The following is an 18,517-nucleotide window of genomic DNA, read 5'->3' on the forward strand; positions in this document are numbered from 1 at the left end:
GGTAAGGGAGCGCCCTTATTCTATATACGAAGCTGAACAAATGTAAATGAAACAAATTAACGAAAACGGACCAACTTAGTAACAATTTTTTTTTAACAAACTACGCATTTAAATAATTGAAATAAACTAATATTAACATAATCCAAGCATTTTTATTATTTGCAGAAGACATTTACAGTGTCAATTGTATCCATAGATCTACCAACCATAGTGTATATATATATATAACATTCGTCCATCCCTACAATTTACAACATCTCCTCGATAAGCCGCCGAGGTCGCCTGATGGTGCGCTCATGGCGCTTTGATGCTTGCTGTAGGGACGCCGTGGTAGGTGGCGAATGCGTAGTAGCAGCGCATGGCCGCATTGGGGTGGTAGCTGAGTTCTGCGTTCCTGACGAACTTGCAAGGGGTTCCACCTCACTGGTGTTTATATGATGCGGGTCGTGTGTGGCCTGAGAGCCATCAGTAGAAACTGGACTGATATGGTCGGCTAAGCGGGAACGCACTTGATCAGCATGATATCTCCTTTCTACCCCATTGGCTGTGTCTACGGTGTACGAGTATCTATGCGTACGTCTGGATATGGTAGCAGGTTCCCATCGTGACCCATCCCGGGCTCGGACAAACACGCTGTCCCCCGATCTAAAACATGGTGTTAAATTTTCTGAATTTATATTAGCCTGTATCTGCCTATGCTGCAGGGCCTTTTTAGAGTTAGGGCGTGCGTTATCCAAAATACAAAGCAGCTGACGTCCGAACATAAGTTGTCCTGGGCTCTTACCGGTGGTGGAATGAGGTGTTATGCGGTAGGAAAAAAGGAAATTTTCTAGTCGTCTTTTCAAGGTGAGATGGTCACTGGCACTTGATGATAGCCTGGATTTGAAAGTGCGAACCAGACGTTCAGCCAAACCGTTAGTCCGGGGATGGTACGGGGATGATTTTATGTGTAGAATACCCTTGTCTCTACAATAGTCTTGAAATTCCTGAGAAGTAAACTGTGGTCCATTGTCAGAAACCAAGAATTGAGGGAAGCCGAAGGTGGTGAAAATGGAATCTAACTCTTCACACAGTTTAGAAGTGGTTATCTGGTTCATGGGTTTAATTTCGACCCATTTCGAAAGCGCATCTGCTAAGACAAACCAATATTTTCCCTCGAACGGGCCTGCAAAATCAATGTGTAGCCTTTCCCACGGGTTGTCAGGAACGGACCACGAGTATATAGGCAATTCAGCGTTGTTCGGCCGATTCTCTTGGCATTTGCGACAACGTTTAATGTACTCCTCAATGTCATCGTCAATGGACGGCCACCATACGTAAAAACGTGCTAGCGCTCTCATTGCGGATATGCCTGGGTGTCCTGTATGCAGATATTCCAAGGTGGCCTTTCTCAGGGTGTTCGGTATTACTATTCGACCTTGCCACATTAATATCTTATTTTCAATGGACAACTCAGTGCGCTTCCGAGCATAGGGCTTTAAGTCATCTGAATAAAAATTTTCACGCCAGCCGGTCTTAATGTACTCTGATACCTGTTTAAGCAAAGGGTCCTTCCTTGTCGCGCCTCGTACACTGTCCTCTGTTAACGCAATATCCGAAACTCTTTCATGCTGCAACTGAGCTACCACTCTGTGTACTGTCAATTCTGCATTAGACGGTTTATCTTCTGGATTGGGCATCCTAGAAAGAAAATCAGCCATAAAATTTAGATGCCCTTTTGTAAAAACTATATCGTAGTCATACCCTCCAATGATTAAAGCCCAACGCACTAGACGGTTATTGACAATTTTCGGCAAGTTACGTTGTGGCCCCAAAACGTGAATCAATGGCTTATGATCAGTGCTAGGGGAGCTCCACTGCTGGTCGTTGCTGCAACACAAGTTGTTGCAAAATGTCCGAAATCTGTTGTTGCTGATTTTTTTGTAATTGTAGAAATTCTTGGAATTGTTCCTTATTCATTTTGTTTGGTTACTCCTCGTCGCCAATGAAATAAACTAATATTAACATAATCCAAGCATTTTTATTATTTGCAGAAGACATTTACAGTGTCAATTGTATCCATAGATCTACCAACCATAGTGTATATATATATATAACAATAATAATTAGGTTCACGTAAAAATACAGGGATTTTCGGTACTTAAAAGGATTATTTTTATCACTGCGTATAGAAAAAAGGTATAACAAGCAATATACTACATGTACATGCTACTAAATTGTATCAATGTTTACAATTAAGCTTAAAATTATACTTTGTTTTACTAAATATGCATAATAAACCACGAATAAAAATATTTATCCACGTTTTTGGATAAATATCGAGTAAAAATGGATAAATATGGATATTTATCCATTTTTATTTTTATACGGATATTTATCCATATGTATCTTTCTACTGAGTATTTATCTCAATGATATTTATCCATGACCCATCTCTAGTAGCCGATGTTCGCCCAAGCCATAAAATCCCTAAAAAGCAAGAAATTCCATTCCCCACAAAATCCAATAAAATTTGTAATTCCCCAGACATTTTATTAAGTAGCCTAAAAGAGCCTTTTTCCTATTTCAAACATAGCCTAAATATCGCCGAGTCGCCAACCACTTTTTTAGTCGCCGCACGACACACAAAAGTGTTGACAGTTTTCGTAAAATTTTAAACAATTATGTAGTTCGTGTCGATAGTTTTATCGATAGATTGCGAAAGAAGATAAAATTTTGCCAAAAATTACTGAATTGTGAAAGTTACAACGTTCTAATGATTACTAATTGCGTTATTGCCTTCTTTATTCTTATTTTGACAGTTTGTCTACTAATATCGAGATCAGTTTTTATTAGAGATGAAACGGATATCCGGTAACTGTCCGGTATCCGGCCTATTTTTACTATGCGGCCGGATACCGGTTAATACAACAATATCCGGCCGGATACCGGATGTTTAAAGCCAAGAAAAATTCATAATCAGTACGCTAAATAAATTGATTTATTTATTAAAAATTATAGTAATAGGCTAAACAGGAACTCCAGAGTCGTTGACAATCTGTTTATTTAAAGAACTATGAAGTTAAGTAACTTTATCTGTAAATTTAGTACTCAAATTTCCATAAAGGCAAATTATGGTGGTTGAAGACTAGTTTTTCTGCATTCAGTGGTTAATGTTAGTACTATTTTATATACGAAGTGTTATTATATATGAAATGTAACTACTTATAGACCTTTATGAGAGAAATAAAGTATTTTGTATTGTATTGTATTTATTTTCGTAAACGAGACCTGTTTCAGGGGACAATTTTTCACTATAAACTCTTGCAAACTTTGTTAAATTTTAAGTACTTCTTATTGCCAGACGACCAAATGAAAGGATCGCGATCACGATCGATTTGAACTATCTTCAAATATAATGTGTACCTACAATAATGAAACGTGTAAGTAGATTTTATTTTTTGGCAAATCCGGTATCAAGGCTTAGAATTAGTTAGATATGTTGTGTGTGTATACAAACATTATATTAATGAAATGAAATTGAAACAAAATAACGGACGTATCAAGTGCTAGGCTTATACTTATAAGAACTAGAAATTTTAATATAGTCAAAGGATGATGTAACTTTTTTCCTTCTCCAGAACAATGGCAAAATCATAATTAAAAGAATTCGTTAGCGTCCTGAAATGTCTTAATACAAGTTTGAATAAAATAAATTCATCAGGTTTTTCAAATTATAATAGCGGCCTATTTGTACCGTTTCCGAATCATCCACGTACATACCGCTCTCAGGATTCTCATTATATATATAGCAAAGTAGTACCAACGCATAGAAGATACTATGAATCTATAAAAATAGCCATAATAAAATTCAATTATGTGATCATCTAGTTTAGTTAGGACCTATTGTTACGTGGTGTTTTAAGTGAATAAGTATGTAACCTGTGATTTTTTAAGAGGTACGTGAGATATTCATATAAATATAGACAAGTATGATATAGATTTTAAAAGAATTTTAAGGAGTAAGAATTAAGAGAAAACATGCCCTCAACAAAAAAGATTATGAGGTATACGAGACCCCCCACAACAGTCTGATTGTATAGATGTTGTTCCACAACAGACCACCTCCGCTCTCGTATCGTGAACCTCTACTACGTACTCCGGGGCGTTTTTAATAATGATAAGTGATTAAATGATAATAAGTGATTCTAATGATTATTTGGACAATAAAAGTATTTATGATACTTTATTGTAATTTGTAGATGTCAATACTGGTAATAGTATCATAGCTTCATTCACATGGTACCACAGTATCATTTAAACTCAAGTATAAATACATAGAGCACACCGGGTATGTATCAAATAGATAACAGCATACCTGAAGGGTACATAGGTAGCTAATTGATGCAAGATGAGAAGTAATGTTCCATTAATGTAAACTAGTTACATGCGATTTATGTAACTAGAGAAGTAGGATGACAGATAAGGGAAGAATAATAGGCCCACCTCATGCCCTGCCTAATTCACCTAAAACAGAATTCCCGTCACACCTTGAATAACAGAAGTAAGAAAGAAACTATTTGAGTTCCTTATAATGTAGTAAACATTATCAATATTATAATCACATAGGTGATAATTTAGCATTTTAAATACTATTTCCTAGGCGTTAAGCCTTGGCAGGAAACTTATCTAAGTTGGGTTAGTATTCACCAGGCATTGAGAGCCAATTTCATATTAATAATTGTTAAACACTAACTATTCCGGTCACGGGGCTAATTATCTCAGTAACAATTTACACACTCGAGGTCCTAGAGCTTCTTAGAAAAGGTAGAACCTCTCTTACAAGATCATGAACACTTTCACCGTGTACTGTAGAAGGTACTTTCAATATCAGATATTGAAAGACATCAAGGCATAAATCTTCAATATAATTCAAAACGTTGACATATCTACACATTGTTCAAAATACGTCAGAAAAATCAAACTATGTGAATTTTTATTTATTATAAGAGAACTTTGGCTTCAAAAATCAATACATTAAAAATCTATCGCCTTTACCTCATCCCTATGACAAATGTCAAATGAATGAAATATCAAGTTTGTTGGTGGTGTAGTACTGTACGAGTACAATTGATTTATTTTGTTATTTATCGACCGAAGGGAGAGATATCCAAAAACCCACAACAAAGTTCTACAACAACAACTGTGGCAACAATGATATCCGTCTCAAGAAGGAGCAAATATTTATTTGGAAGAATTCTAAAAAATTGGCAACTCAATGAAGATTGCCATCTGGCCAAAGGCTGGACGTCATAGTGCCAAGAAATAAGAAAAAAAAAGAAGAGAGAGATTAAAAAATAAATGTTTCGCTGCTGCTGGCTGCTGCCTAGTCCACAAATTAGAAAGAATCTAATAGTCTGTGTTAGAAAGATATTATTACAATTAGGTTTAATCATTGGCGTTCTCGAAATGAATTAACAGGCAACATATAACAAAACTGATACTCGTCCAAGCATGGTGATCGCCATTAAAGGAAAAGTAATAATGTGTCGGTAATATTGTACCTTACTCACAATGTCCCAATCAGACCTAAATATGAAAATTAAGGAGGAGGCAAACGAATTAGAAAACAGCCCAACGAGTTTACATAGGCATGTCCACATTAAACAAGAGCCAGTTGATGTTGCAGAAGACCGCATTACGGAAAAGCAGGAACTTTACGCAAATCATGAAATCAAGGAAGAATTGGTCGTAGGACCTGTGGTGTTGCAGCCTGTTGATTTAGTTCAAGAAAGATGTGTGCAAAATAATTCTGATGAATTGAATGTTGATACTCGACCACACAAATGTGATATTTGCACTAAATGTTATACAAGTAAACACCATCTTAAGCGTCACAAAATAACTCATACTGGAAAGAAGCCAAGCCTATGTGAACATTGTAATGATACTTTTCCCTGTAAACCAATTTGTAATAAAAATTTAAGCATTGAAATAGGAGAGAAACATCATAAATGTGATATTTGCCACAAATATTTTACAAAAAAACAAGTGCTTAAAGCTCACATGTTGACTCATACTGGAGAGAAACCATACAAATGTGATATTTGCAATAAACGTTTTGCAAGAAAATATCACGTTAAGTGTCATATAATGGTCCACACTGGAGAGAAACCGTACAAATGTGATCACTGTGAGAGATGTTTTGTCCGTAAAGTAGATTGTGAAACACATTTAAAAACTCATACTGGAGAGAAACCATACAAGTGTGATATTTGCCATAAATGTTTTATAAGAAAACCGGAACTTAACACTCATATAATGGTTCATACTGGAGAGCGACCATTCAAATGTGATCACTGTAACAAATCTTTTGTTCGTAAAGCAGATTGCGAAACACATTTAAGAACTCATACTGGAGAGAAACCATACATTTGTGAGATTTGCAATAAATGTTTTACAAGAAGTTATCAACTTAAGTGTCATAATATGACCCATACTGGTAAAAAACCATACAAGTGTGAAATCTGCAATAAATGTTTCATAAGAAAACATCAACTTAAGTGCCATATGATATCCCATACTGGTAAAAAACCATACGAGTGTGAAACCTGCAATGAACGTTTTGGAAGAAAATATCAACTGCAGTGTCATATAATGGCCCACACTGGCAAGAAACCGTATGAATGTGAAATCTGCAATAAATATTTTATAAGAAAATATCAACTTAAGTGTCATGTAATGGCACATAATGGTAATAAACCATATGAGTGTGATATTTGCAAAAAATGTTTTACGGCTAACCATGAACTTAAGCGTCATGTAAGGGTCCATACTGGAGAAAAAGTATAAAAATGTAAACCTTTGCTTTAAAAGAACTTGTAAAAAGCATTTAAAGATTCATGCTGAAGAGGAGCTGTACATTAAAATGGGTACTTTAATTGTGTTGTGAGAATGTCCTATTGTTGAACTGTTGAATTTGCAAATATATTGCAAATTCAACAGTTACATTGTAATCAAAGTTTACTCTATTGTACTGGATGTTAGCTTCTAAATCTCACTTAATTTATAGAGTCACGGCACGTTCCCATTATGTTGTAACGTTTTATTTATATTGGACAACTGTCGCGTCTAGCCTGCTCTCATTATCACGACTATCTGTCGTAACTAAGTTGTATACGTTTATTTTATCGTTTAACGACTCGTGTCTAGCTGTTCCCACTTGATCGCGACGACAGCCGCCTTGTCTTTTGCACGACAGAATCGTTTGACGCTACGGTTATCTGTCGTCACATTTTTATCGTGTCGTTTTTGTCGGCACGGCAAAGGATTTTATTTTTGATCAAGTTATTTTTATCCTTATTTCATCGAGGTTAGAATTCACATTACTTTATTTCGATACAATTATACCGCGGCACGTCGTGGCATGCCGTTTCATTCCACAGACCTCCCGCAAGTCACGTCGGTCACAGAATTATGACAATTAAACTAATTGAAATAAGGTTTGAAACTAGTGCGGCGGCGATTTCGGCGAATGGCGCGCAGCGAATGTGCCGCGGCATGCCGCAACGCGCTTCGGCATGCCGCGACGCGCTTCGACGTGCCGTGCCGTGCCGCAACGTCAGTCTGCGCCGGCCTTATCACGGCACCGTCTGGTCGTAACGTCAAAAATGTCGTGAACGACTTCATTTAAATATACAGGTTACGACACACTTTAATCTGCACGACTATCTGTCGTCACGACATAATGGGATTGCACCCAAAATATGTTTAGTCATATTTTTAATTGTAACAAACGAAAGGTACTATAATGCCACTATGAAAAATTATGTTTATTGTATTATTGCGAGTTTTGTTGAGTTCTCAATTCATCATTCAGCCATACGACGCCCACTGCTGGGCATAGGCCTCCCCCAACGATCTCCACGACGATCGTCGGTCCACCTGGTGGGGGGCCTACCCACTGAGTGTCGTCCGGTGTGCGGTCGCCATTGAAGAACCTTTCCGCCTCAACGTCTATCGGTTCGCCTAGCTATGTGCCCCGCCCACTGCCACTTCAGCTGAGCAATTCTTTGAGCTATGTCGATTACCTTAGTTCTCCTACGGATTTCCTCATTTCTGATTCTATCACGTAGGGAAATACCAAGCATCGCTCTCTCCATTGCCCGCTGAGTGACCTTGAGCCTTCTTATGAGGCCCATAGTGAGGGACCACGTTTCTGATCCTTATGTGATCACTGGCAACACACACTGGTCAAAGACTTTCGTCTTGAGACATTGAGGTAATTTGGACGCTCAGATTTTTTGTAGTTTCCCGAACGCTGCCCATCCGAGCTGGATTCGACGAGAGATCTTTTTCTCAAAGGTGGACTTACCTAACTGGACTGTCTGCCCCAGGATACGTAATGGTCAACAACTTCGAGTGTAATGCTCCCAATTTTAACTGGAGCGGGTACAACATGGACATTCAACATGATCTTCGTCTTGTCCATGTTCATCTTAAGACCCACTCTTTGGGAAACACTACTGAGGTCTTCGAGCATTGTGTTCAGGTCGCCCAAGGTCTCAGCCATAAGAACTATATCATCGGCAAATCGAAGGTGTGTTAGGTACTCGCCATTGATGTTGATGCAAAGTCCTTTCTAGTCCAGAAGCTTGAAAATATCCTCCAACGCAGCAGTGAACATTTTCGGAGATATCACATCTCCCTGTCTCACGCCTCGTTGCAGTTGGATAGGATTAGAGCTCTGATCCTGTAATCGGACTGACATAGTGGCGTTTTTGTATAAGTACATGTACGATACACACACGAATATATTTTAGTTATGGCAACACTGCCAAGGGTGATGGTTGTGTAATATTTGTCAGAACTCAAGAAATACAGTTCATATAAAATTAATGTGGTTTTTATTTAAGCCAGCGAGTCACAGTACCTTAACACCTCTATACCTATTGTCTACTTGGAACCTTTGGAGAGACTGCAGCGCCGCCCAGGTCTAGATCGAATCAAAGGCCTTCTCATAGTCCACAAACGCTAAGTAGAGTGGCCGGTTATACTCCTCAGTCTTCTGTATAACCTGCCGCAGCGTATGGATGCGGTCTATGGTACTAAAACCCTTTCGGAAACCGGCTTGTTCGGGAGGTTGGAAGTCGTCAAACCTGCGAGCGAGACGACTCGTGATAACTCTCGAAAACAACTTATAGATATGGCTCAGAAGCGAGATTGGCCGATAGTCCCTCAAGAGTATTTTATCACCCTTTATGAAGAATAGAACGACCTCGCTTCTGCCTCATGCCTTTGGCGTTTGACCTTCGACGATGACAGAATTGAAAAGCTTCTGGAGGACTTTTAGTATCGGCTTGCCGCCCGCTCTCAGAAGTTCTGTAGTGATTCCATCATCGCCCGCCGCTTTGTTGTTCTTGAGTTGTTTGAGAGCCACACTAATCTCATACAGGCTGACGTCCGGGATATCTTCGGTATAATGTCGGGTAAGCTTGGCTCTGGGGTCTTTAACCTCGCTTTCAACAGGTGCTTTCGTGGAGTATAGCTGTTGATAGAAACTCTCTATCTCCCTCAGGATTTCAGGCTTAGATGAAATGATGCTACCGTCATCAGTTTGTAGCTTCGTCAGTTGGCTTTGCCCAATAAACAGGTCTCTCGCGAACACCTTGGAGCCTTTGTTCCGCTCAATGGCCTCTTTAATACGCTCTGTATGAAATTGGCGTATATTGGAGTTCTCAATTAACGTACAGAAACAAAGCATGTCTTATATTACAATTCTGTACAAGATGATTTATCTTAGGTAGTGTCTAGTGTATTAACTTTTTTAATTTTGGTTAAATAAAATTAGCTTAAGGGTAATATGTTTTTACTGTAATAATACAAAAAATATATATCAACAATGAAGCCTTGTATTATGAAGTAGCATATCAAATAAGTATACTAATTTGAATTATGAAATAATATTAGTAGTTTTGGTCATCCACATGCGTGTCGTGCAACACATCGCGTATTGCACGAATGTATGAACGCGTTTCAACCTCTCGACACGATTGTTTCGACGTTTACGAAACATTCGTCGAAACAATCGACGATAGTGTAAACGCGGTGTAATAATGTGATCTCTGGTTTAAAAAAAAACAAAAATAGAAGAAAAAATATGTAATCGCGGTTGAGTTAAGTTTTTGAGTTAAATTGAATAGAAGAAAGTTTTAAAGTAAGAAATAACTAGTTTTATTGAAGAATATTAATTAATAACATGTTTGTGTATACATTACATTGTTTTAATAGCTGTAAATTCTCAAATGAAATAAATAAATGTTTTGGTTGATGCTTTGTTTATTTAGATAAGACTTTTTTTGTTAATAATAATTATATAAAATAAAATAAAATAAAATAATTTAATTTCAGACAAATAAGTAACAAAACCATAAGAACTATGTTAGTAACATGTAGGTACGCTAAAAAACAAAAAATATGTACCTATTTAATGATATGCAATGTCTTTATAGTAATATACAATAATAATAATAATAATAGGTGAGGCGAGAGTCTAAAATAGATGTCCGAAATAATAATTATAATCATAATATTTTTTTCAATACAGTTATAATTTATTAATATTTATTTTGTAAATTTAAAATATAATTAACTGCCTCCGTGGCCTAACCGGACTGCCACGCAAAGGTCTCCGGGTTCGTTCATTTCCAGGCCGGAGAGAAGTATTTGTGTGGCCTACTTTATTTCTCTCGTGAGTTTGGGTGTAATTTGTGGTTGTCTATGTGTGAGGACACACACACACATGGCACTTGCGACACAGGGTTTCCTTAGTGCAGGGCTATGTTGAGTGTGTGCGTTATTATTATTATTTATTTAATTGTAATCAAACAAGGAGTGTGTATATCTCGAATGAATGAGTGCGCTTAAAGGATTAGTCGGTAGTGGCCGATCATCAAACTACACATTTTCTAAGAATGACCGAATAGAAACTTTCTGCTATCATCTTCAGGATCCCGTTGGCGCTCCCTCGTATACGATGCAACACTGACGCGGTCTTTTTGCGTAGTAGGTATGGCATAGAAGTCGTCTACGAATATGCCTGAAGCACTTCAGTACCGCGGCAGCCCCGACAGGGCCCTGAAAACGTTATTGTACGGGACCCGCATGGCATTGTAGCTATTCAGCTTAGAATTAGCCCACAGGTCGCAGGTGTAAAAACTTTGACAGAATGCACGGAAAAAAGTTAGTTTAACTTCAATACTACGGGTCTCTCGATCTCCGTCCGAAACAATTACTGTCAAATAAGTAATATTCGACAAAATTAAAAGACAAGTATCCAGTATGAAGCTTCATTCGCATCACGCGTCTTTTCATTTGGTCAAGTATTGCTTGTTTGGCAGTAATTGTTTCGGACGAGATCGAGAGCAGACCCCCTGCATCGAGCGAACCTGGGAGCCAACGTACCACTTCTAACTGACAATGCCCTGCGTTCCCTCTCTATGTCCATATCATCTTTCATGTCCTATATGATCCAGGTATTTGAAATTGTTAACACATTTCAACGGGGACGTGAGAAGGACCCTTATTTTTTCTTATAAAAGCATGAACTCGCTCTTTTTTTCATTATATTTTCGACCATGTTGCAAGGTATAAGCCTCACAAACCTCCAATATATTTTTCTTAAACCTGCCACTTAAGGGCTCTAAGTAGGTATTAATGGTTTTATTATATTCCTTATTTAAATTACCTACTTTAAAATATTTCTATAGATTTAATTTCACCCTGTACAGTGTACGTTTTTAAACAAATCATGACGCAACTTCACTTGAATTGAAAATTAATAATCTAAAAAGTGGTGCAGTGTAATCACACATCTGGGAACAAATGAGTGGTTAATTAGCATATTTGTGTATTGCCTCAAATTTGTACACACGCCAGCACATCAAGCTACACATTGACGTATCTTGTTCCGTTGCAATGGATTTTCGAACAAAAACGTGTTGTCTGATGTGCCGTTGTCCATACAATTTTCTTTGAATTTCAATCTTTGAGCCTTGGGAACATCTGGATGGTCCCATTTTATTTATGTGCAACAGAGTTTTCCTAAACAGTTTAAACAACAAGAATAGAATATAAACATTTATTTCATATTATCAATATCACAATATTAGAGTTCAAAATACAATGTCAAAGGATAATATGATCGTTACTAATGCGAACAATCATAATGAATATAAAATAAAGTACTATAACTACTGCCTGTTGAAATACAATGAAGTCAAGTAAAACAAAATCACACTTGAACTCTTCGACACTGTACAATTCATTATTCAATAAAAGGAGTTTTAGTCGGGTATTAAACGTTTTGTTTCTAACACTTTTCAGATTTGTGGGTAGATGTTTGTAGAATAGGGACCTATTACTCGCGAATTTCGAGTTGCGAGTTTGGTACAGTGGGCAACTGATTTTATTTTCCCAGGTTTCGTAACTTTCTGCCTCTGCCTGTACGTCGCTCATAAGTGCTCAAGTTTTAATGGGTATAAACTATTATATCATATATGTATAGTGAGTATGTCGTTATTATATGGTGTTTTTAAAAAAGATTTCTGCATGACTGACAATTTTGAGAAATTTTGCATTTCTGGATTCCAGCTATTTCTTTGAGTTAGTTTTAGCAGTCTGTCCAGTAACACTTTTGAAAATACTTTGCAAATAGGTATTGCACTTACAGACACATAGTTTTTTATTTAATCTTTGTCTTTATTAACATGTAGCACAAATGAATAATACAGTATTAGTTGATGGCATTGGTACTTCTACTTTTTCTGTAGTTGTTTTAATGTTATGGACAACTGGACCATGGGACAAGTCGACATTTTCTCAACATGATATTTTATTATATGAGCCTTAAGGGTTTGTTTTCTTTTATAACTTTTATTTTCACAAATATCACACTTGTGTGGTTTTTCTCCAGTATGAGTCGTTAAATGTGTATCAAAACTTGATTTATAGTCAAATTCCTTGTTACAATAGTCACATTTGTATGGTCTCTGTCCAGTGTGAGCCATTACATGTTTATTATAACTTATTTTACGGGTAAAACATTCATTACATTGTTCACATCTGAACAGCAGTTTCTTTCTAGTATGAGTCCTTATATGTATAATCAAAGCTGATTTGTAAGGAAACAATTTGTTACAATAGTCACATATGTAACACTTTTTTTCAACTTTGTTGCAGAGGTCAATTTTGTATGATTTCACTCTGGTATGAGTTTTTATATGGTTAATAATACCTGATCTGTATGGAAAAACTTTGGTACAGAGATCACACTTATATGGTGTCTGTCCAGAATGAGTCCTTAAATGATAACGATAACTTGATTTCCAAGCAAAAAATTTGTTACAATGGTCACATTTGTACGGTTTTTGACTAGTATGGAGCAACACATGATGTTTAAGATGGGTTTTCAATGTAAAACATGCATTGCAAATGTTACATTTGTATGGTTTTTGTCCAGTATGGAGCATTATATGAGTTTTAAGATCAAATTTCTTTCTAAAACATTCATTGCAAGTATCACAAATGTACGGTTTCTCTCCAGTATGAGTCAATAAATGTGAATTAAATTTTGATTTAAACTCAAAAACTTTGTTACAGTGCTGACACCTGTACGGTCGCTCTCCAAAATGATGTGGTACATGTTTATTATAACTTGCTTTACGGGTAAAAGATTCATTACAATGTTCACATTTGAACGGCTTCTCTCTGGTATGAGTGTTTAAATGTGCACTAAAAATTGATTTATACTTAAAGACTTTGTTACAGTACTCACATTTAAATGGTCTCCCTCCAGTATGAGTTAATAAATGTATATTATAACTTACTTTATGAATAAATAATTCATTACATTGTTCACATGCAAACAGCTTCTTTCCAGTATGAGTCCTTAAATGAGACTTAAGTTGATAGGTGTCTATGAAGCATTTAGTGCAAATATTACACTTGTATGGTCGAGTATCAACATTCAACCCATCAGATGTGTTTTGCACACATTTTGCTAGTTCTAAATCAGTAGGTTGCAACACCACAGGTCCTATGACTAACTCTTCCTTAATTTCATGATCTCTATACAGATCCAACTCCTCCTTCTTTTGTTTTTCTTCCGCAACACTAATTTCTTGTTTGAAGTGGACACTCAAAGGGCAGTAAGGGTTGTCTTCTAATTCGCTTGCCTCCTTCTTAACGTTCATAACATCTTGTAGGTCCGTGTACGACATTGTTCGTTGATGTAGATTAATTATAATTTGGCGTCTTTTTGCTTACAGAGGCGGTCGTAAATACTCGTAGGTATCTATTGCGATGCCTGTCACAATTTAAAAAGATGGTGCCTGGATTAGATTGGATTTTTATTTTTATGGCTCCATCAGTATGAGAAATGATGATTTTGCCAATGTCACGGTTGAAAGAAAAAAAACGAAACAAAAAAAAAATTCGCTGAGCTCTAATAGGACATTAACCGGTGTTGGTAAGTTGGACCACGGGAGATGGTGCCTGCATTGTTTACGATTTCAGAGCCGTCAATGTACATACAATACATCAACGTACAAATGTACGACCCAGGAATGTCCGGCACATTCACAAATTAGAAAGATATAATAGGGCGCATTGTGGACACAGGAACTCAAAGACTATAATAGTACACAGTACCGACAGTACCTACACTATACTCACAAGGAGAAAACCGATTTCATACAAAAAATAGGGCACCGTAATTGTAAACAAACACTTGATAGTAAGGGGGTTAAATAATAGAGCGCGAATATACATTTTCCTAGAGGCGGGAATTTACAAAAATAAAATCAAAATGTCTGAATCAAAAACAACTATGCATGCTAGCAACGTTCTCTCGATGGACGATAAAATTCCTAAGTACATATTACGTTTTTAGAACTCTCAAAATGTGAAGAAACTGCATCTGAAGTGCAAGTGGCATCATTTAGTAAAACGCAATATCTGATATATAGTGAAAGCGATCCCATAATAAACAAAACGATACAGTTACTCTAGCTAATTGGCGCCGACATAGGTCACAGGAATGAAGAAGCGAGCAACATAGATATAACTAGGTCAGTTTTATCCAGTAGCCAAACGTACTTAGGTAATGTTTCATCTTCATTTCTTTTTAATTTTATTGTTTTTATTGTTCATATTTTTATTTCACTGATTCACCCTTAAGTTTTAAATATCTATTTGTTATAGACCTTGACCGCGCCGAAGCAACTCAGCGCGACGAGCAAGCAACCCTGTCCAAACGCAATAAAATACAATTATTCAATTTTAAGATTTTTTATTATACATTTATTTTGTAAAATAAAGAATACATTAATTTTGTATTAAGTAGGTATGTGTACTTTTTATTTGCTGAAATACAATATTTCTATCCTAATTAAGTACAGCAAACTTCACTTTAAACATGACTCAGCTTTTGTGTTGGAGAACATAATAAAAGTGAATACATTTATTGAAATTAATGCAGTATTTACGGTGAAAAAAATTGAAACTGGTTACATTATGATTATCAAAATACCATTTTAATAAACAAATAGCGTTTTTGACCGCACATTGCTTCGCTACCTAGCTAATTCTATCATATTACAATTTTCACAAAGTTCTTTGATCTATTTCACTTTTTCACGCTCGAAGCAAAATTATAAATACAAAGATCGAACACTTTGGTTTTTTCAAAAGTCGTTGAAAAAACCAAATACAAAGACACGACGCAAGCATATAGAAAAATTCGTGAGATCCGCTAGTTCGTTGCGTGGTATAGTTGGTATAGCGTCTGGCACGGTAAGCTAGAAGACGTCGGTTCGAATCCGGCCGGATCGAAGGAATTTTTTCTGAGTGTTCGATCTTTGTATTAATAATTATAACAAACTAGTGGAGTAATTTAAAAAAAAAATTGAACATTGAGCGACATCTCTCGCCAGGATTGGTAACTGTAAAGGCACTAACTGGGTGATAAATCTTTCATAGATTTCTTATGGATGGCGCTACGACTAAAAAGTCGTTGAAAAAACCAAATACAAAGACAAGCATATAGAAAAATTCGTGAGATCCGCTTTTTGTAAGGACTTTAATTACAAAAATCATAGTAAGAAATTCAAACATTTCAGTAAAAATTTATTGTCGATAAACATCAGTCTTCGTGAATGAACACTATATTTGAGTCTGGAAATTTGTATGGACACAAAATGAATACATTGAATAATAATAGAAATAGTAATTAAAAATGCAAATAGCCGGTGGAATGTTATCTCAAAGGGTTTTAAAATTTTTGTTTTCACACCAATTTTTACAAGGTGTATCTCTACAACTTGGCATTTTCACGTTTTACGAAAGATCTTGTATGTACAACGATCGCTATGTCACTGTGGCGATGTTTGTAAGCGTGTCGCCTCGAAATGGTCATTTTGACCTCGATATGATCATTTTGACCATATCAAGGCGACACGAACCACGCCCTCATACCATATCTCCCCTTTTTTTCTATATCTATGGATTTAACAGACATATTTAATTATTTCCCAACTATTCATATTTTCCTTTTAGACTAAAATATTTAAAAAATCAATCTTTCAACTATTGATGCTTTTTTGTGGAAAATATTGAATTATGTTTAATACCATACTTTTTTTTATTAATTTCTGAAAAGGAGCATTGTAAAACTCTTTCCCTAAATCTGTTTGTAAGTAAGAAGGACTACGAGCTGAAATATTTAAAATTAGTTGCATACCTTTTACAATATCGTCTTTCGCTTTTGATTTTACTGGCACCGTCCAAGCAACCTTAGAAAGTGTATCAATCACAACAAGTATATATTTAAATCTAGAAATTCTCGAAATTCTTGTTAAAACTAGAATATTTTTTCATGTCAATAAGATCTGCTTGCCATAAACCACCAATTCCTTTAATTATTGTTGCACAACGAAGAAAATTCCGTCTCGCCGGTTTATGGAGTTCTTCTACAACAGTATGTTTACTCGTGATGTCTTGTTCTGTATTTTTGTAATGATTTTATCAACGTCAGTCTTAGTATAGTAAATAGACAATATATTCATATAAAGTTTTTCTTTCAAATGTTTTAAACAAGAATCGACTTGTCTTTCAATTGTTTCCTCAATCTCTTTTTTAGAATAAAACTGTTTGTTGTATCAATATATTGCTTATTAACTACTTCGTCTTGAAATATTGGAGATGGTAATCCGCGTAAACGTGCTAGTTTTAAATCATAGTCTCCTGTATCAGATTTCACTTGTTCAGGACGAAAACGTGTTCGCGCCCATGTGAATTTTTAATATTGTAAATTTATTATTGTGATTTATTATTATAATTTGGTGTTGTTAATTTAGTTTAAGGTTTGGTAAATAAACGAGAGGGAGAGAGGGGTTTTGCTTGGAGTCTGTAGGGTTCTCCCGTCCCGCTCCTGCATTGGTGCCGTCCCGCTCGCACACTTGAATAGAATGCGAGCGGCACGGCGGGCCAGCGATGATATAAAAAGCGGAGCGTTGGGAGCGGAACGACATTCCAAAATTGACTGCACAAGACTCCGAAGGCGTTCCAAATCTCACCGCGATCCAAGCAAAACCAAGATCAAGAAGCTCAATTTACAACCAGGCGTTTTTTTCTCATAATCCGCCCCCACATCACTAATGTATCGTTTAAGATTTCAAAATATTCTGACACACGCAAACGTTTGTGTACATGATGACCAAATTTATCTATATTCATGTTTGTATGTTAACGAAACCATAGATAAACGGTGACTGAATATTTTTGAATCTTACCGCATATTTTATTCAACTAATAATATTAGCTTCTCGTAATTCTTCTATGATTGAAATAATTTCAATATCTAGGCCAGTATTACCAGCATCACGGGATAAGCAATCTCAATCTTTCTATCAACTCGTTAGGATCATCCCAATGAATATAATCAGTATTTTTCTTCACAGTTTTCAATAATGGTAACCCTTTTCCGCACGAAAGTTTATTACACTACTTTTAGAATATTTAAAAAGTGGTTTGATAATATATACGTCAGCAGGATCGGGACCAGGCTTGCATCCTACCCTCCTGGTAGCAAGCAGTTCTGGTCCCTGTCCAAAGCAGTTGAATCCAACTTCTGCCGTCCCACCTTGCCTCCCATGCAGAAACCTGACGGATCACTGGCTCACTCTGCAACGGATAAAGCAAACTTATTTGCTGCAATGTTTGCAAGCAATTCGCATCTAGATGCAGGCTCAAAACATCCACCAAATTTACCTCGTTGTGACACTTCAATGCCGGAGGTCACAATCCACGCAAAAGAGGTTCGTAGAGCTCTGCGAAGACTAGATGTGAATAAGGCCAGTGGTCCTGATGGTATACCAGCACGGGTACTGAGGCTTTGCGCGCCTGAGCTAACTCCTGTACTGACGTGTCTGTACCGCCTCTCACTAAAAACGAGAATAGTGCCTAAATCATGGAAGCTTGC

At 36.6% G+C, this 18,517-nt stretch overlaps 3 protein-coding genes across 3 annotated transcripts; 1 reads left to right on the forward strand and 2 right to left on the reverse strand.

Annotated features, from left to right (window-relative positions):
* Window positions 1-224: 224 nt before the first annotated feature.
* On the reverse strand, window positions 225-1,804 carry LOC113225559 (uncharacterized protein K02A2.6-like). The gene has a single exon (XM_026457887.1). It carries the CDS (start codon window positions 1,698-1,700, stop codon window positions 249-251), a length of 1,452 nt encoding a protein of 483 aa, XP_026313672.1. The 5' UTR covers window positions 1,701-1,804; the 3' UTR covers window positions 225-248.
* Window positions 1,805-5,493: 3,689 nt separating this feature from the next.
* On the forward strand, window positions 5,494-7,934 carry LOC113225566 (oocyte zinc finger protein XlCOF6.1-like). Its single transcript, XM_026457895.1, has one exon. It carries the CDS (start codon window positions 5,554-5,556, stop codon window positions 6,829-6,831), a length of 1,278 nt encoding a protein of 425 aa, XP_026313680.1. The 5' UTR covers window positions 5,494-5,553; the 3' UTR covers window positions 6,832-7,934.
* A 4,256-nt stretch (window positions 7,935-12,190) lies between these two features.
* LOC113225573 (zinc finger protein OZF-like) lies at window positions 12,191-14,334 on the reverse strand. Its single transcript, XM_026457901.1, has one exon. It carries the CDS (start codon window positions 14,256-14,258, stop codon window positions 12,795-12,797), a length of 1,464 nt encoding a protein of 487 aa, XP_026313686.1. The 5' UTR covers window positions 14,259-14,334; the 3' UTR covers window positions 12,191-12,794.
* Window positions 14,335-18,517: the final 4,183 nt, after the last annotated feature.

This window comes from Hyposmocoma kahamanoa, unplaced genomic scaffold, assembly GCF_003589595.1.
Source record: "Hyposmocoma kahamanoa isolate Upper Pololo Valley unplaced genomic scaffold, ASM358959v1 167, whole genome shotgun sequence".
NCBI lineage: Eukaryota > Metazoa > Arthropoda > Insecta > Lepidoptera > Cosmopterigidae > Hyposmocoma > Hyposmocoma kahamanoa.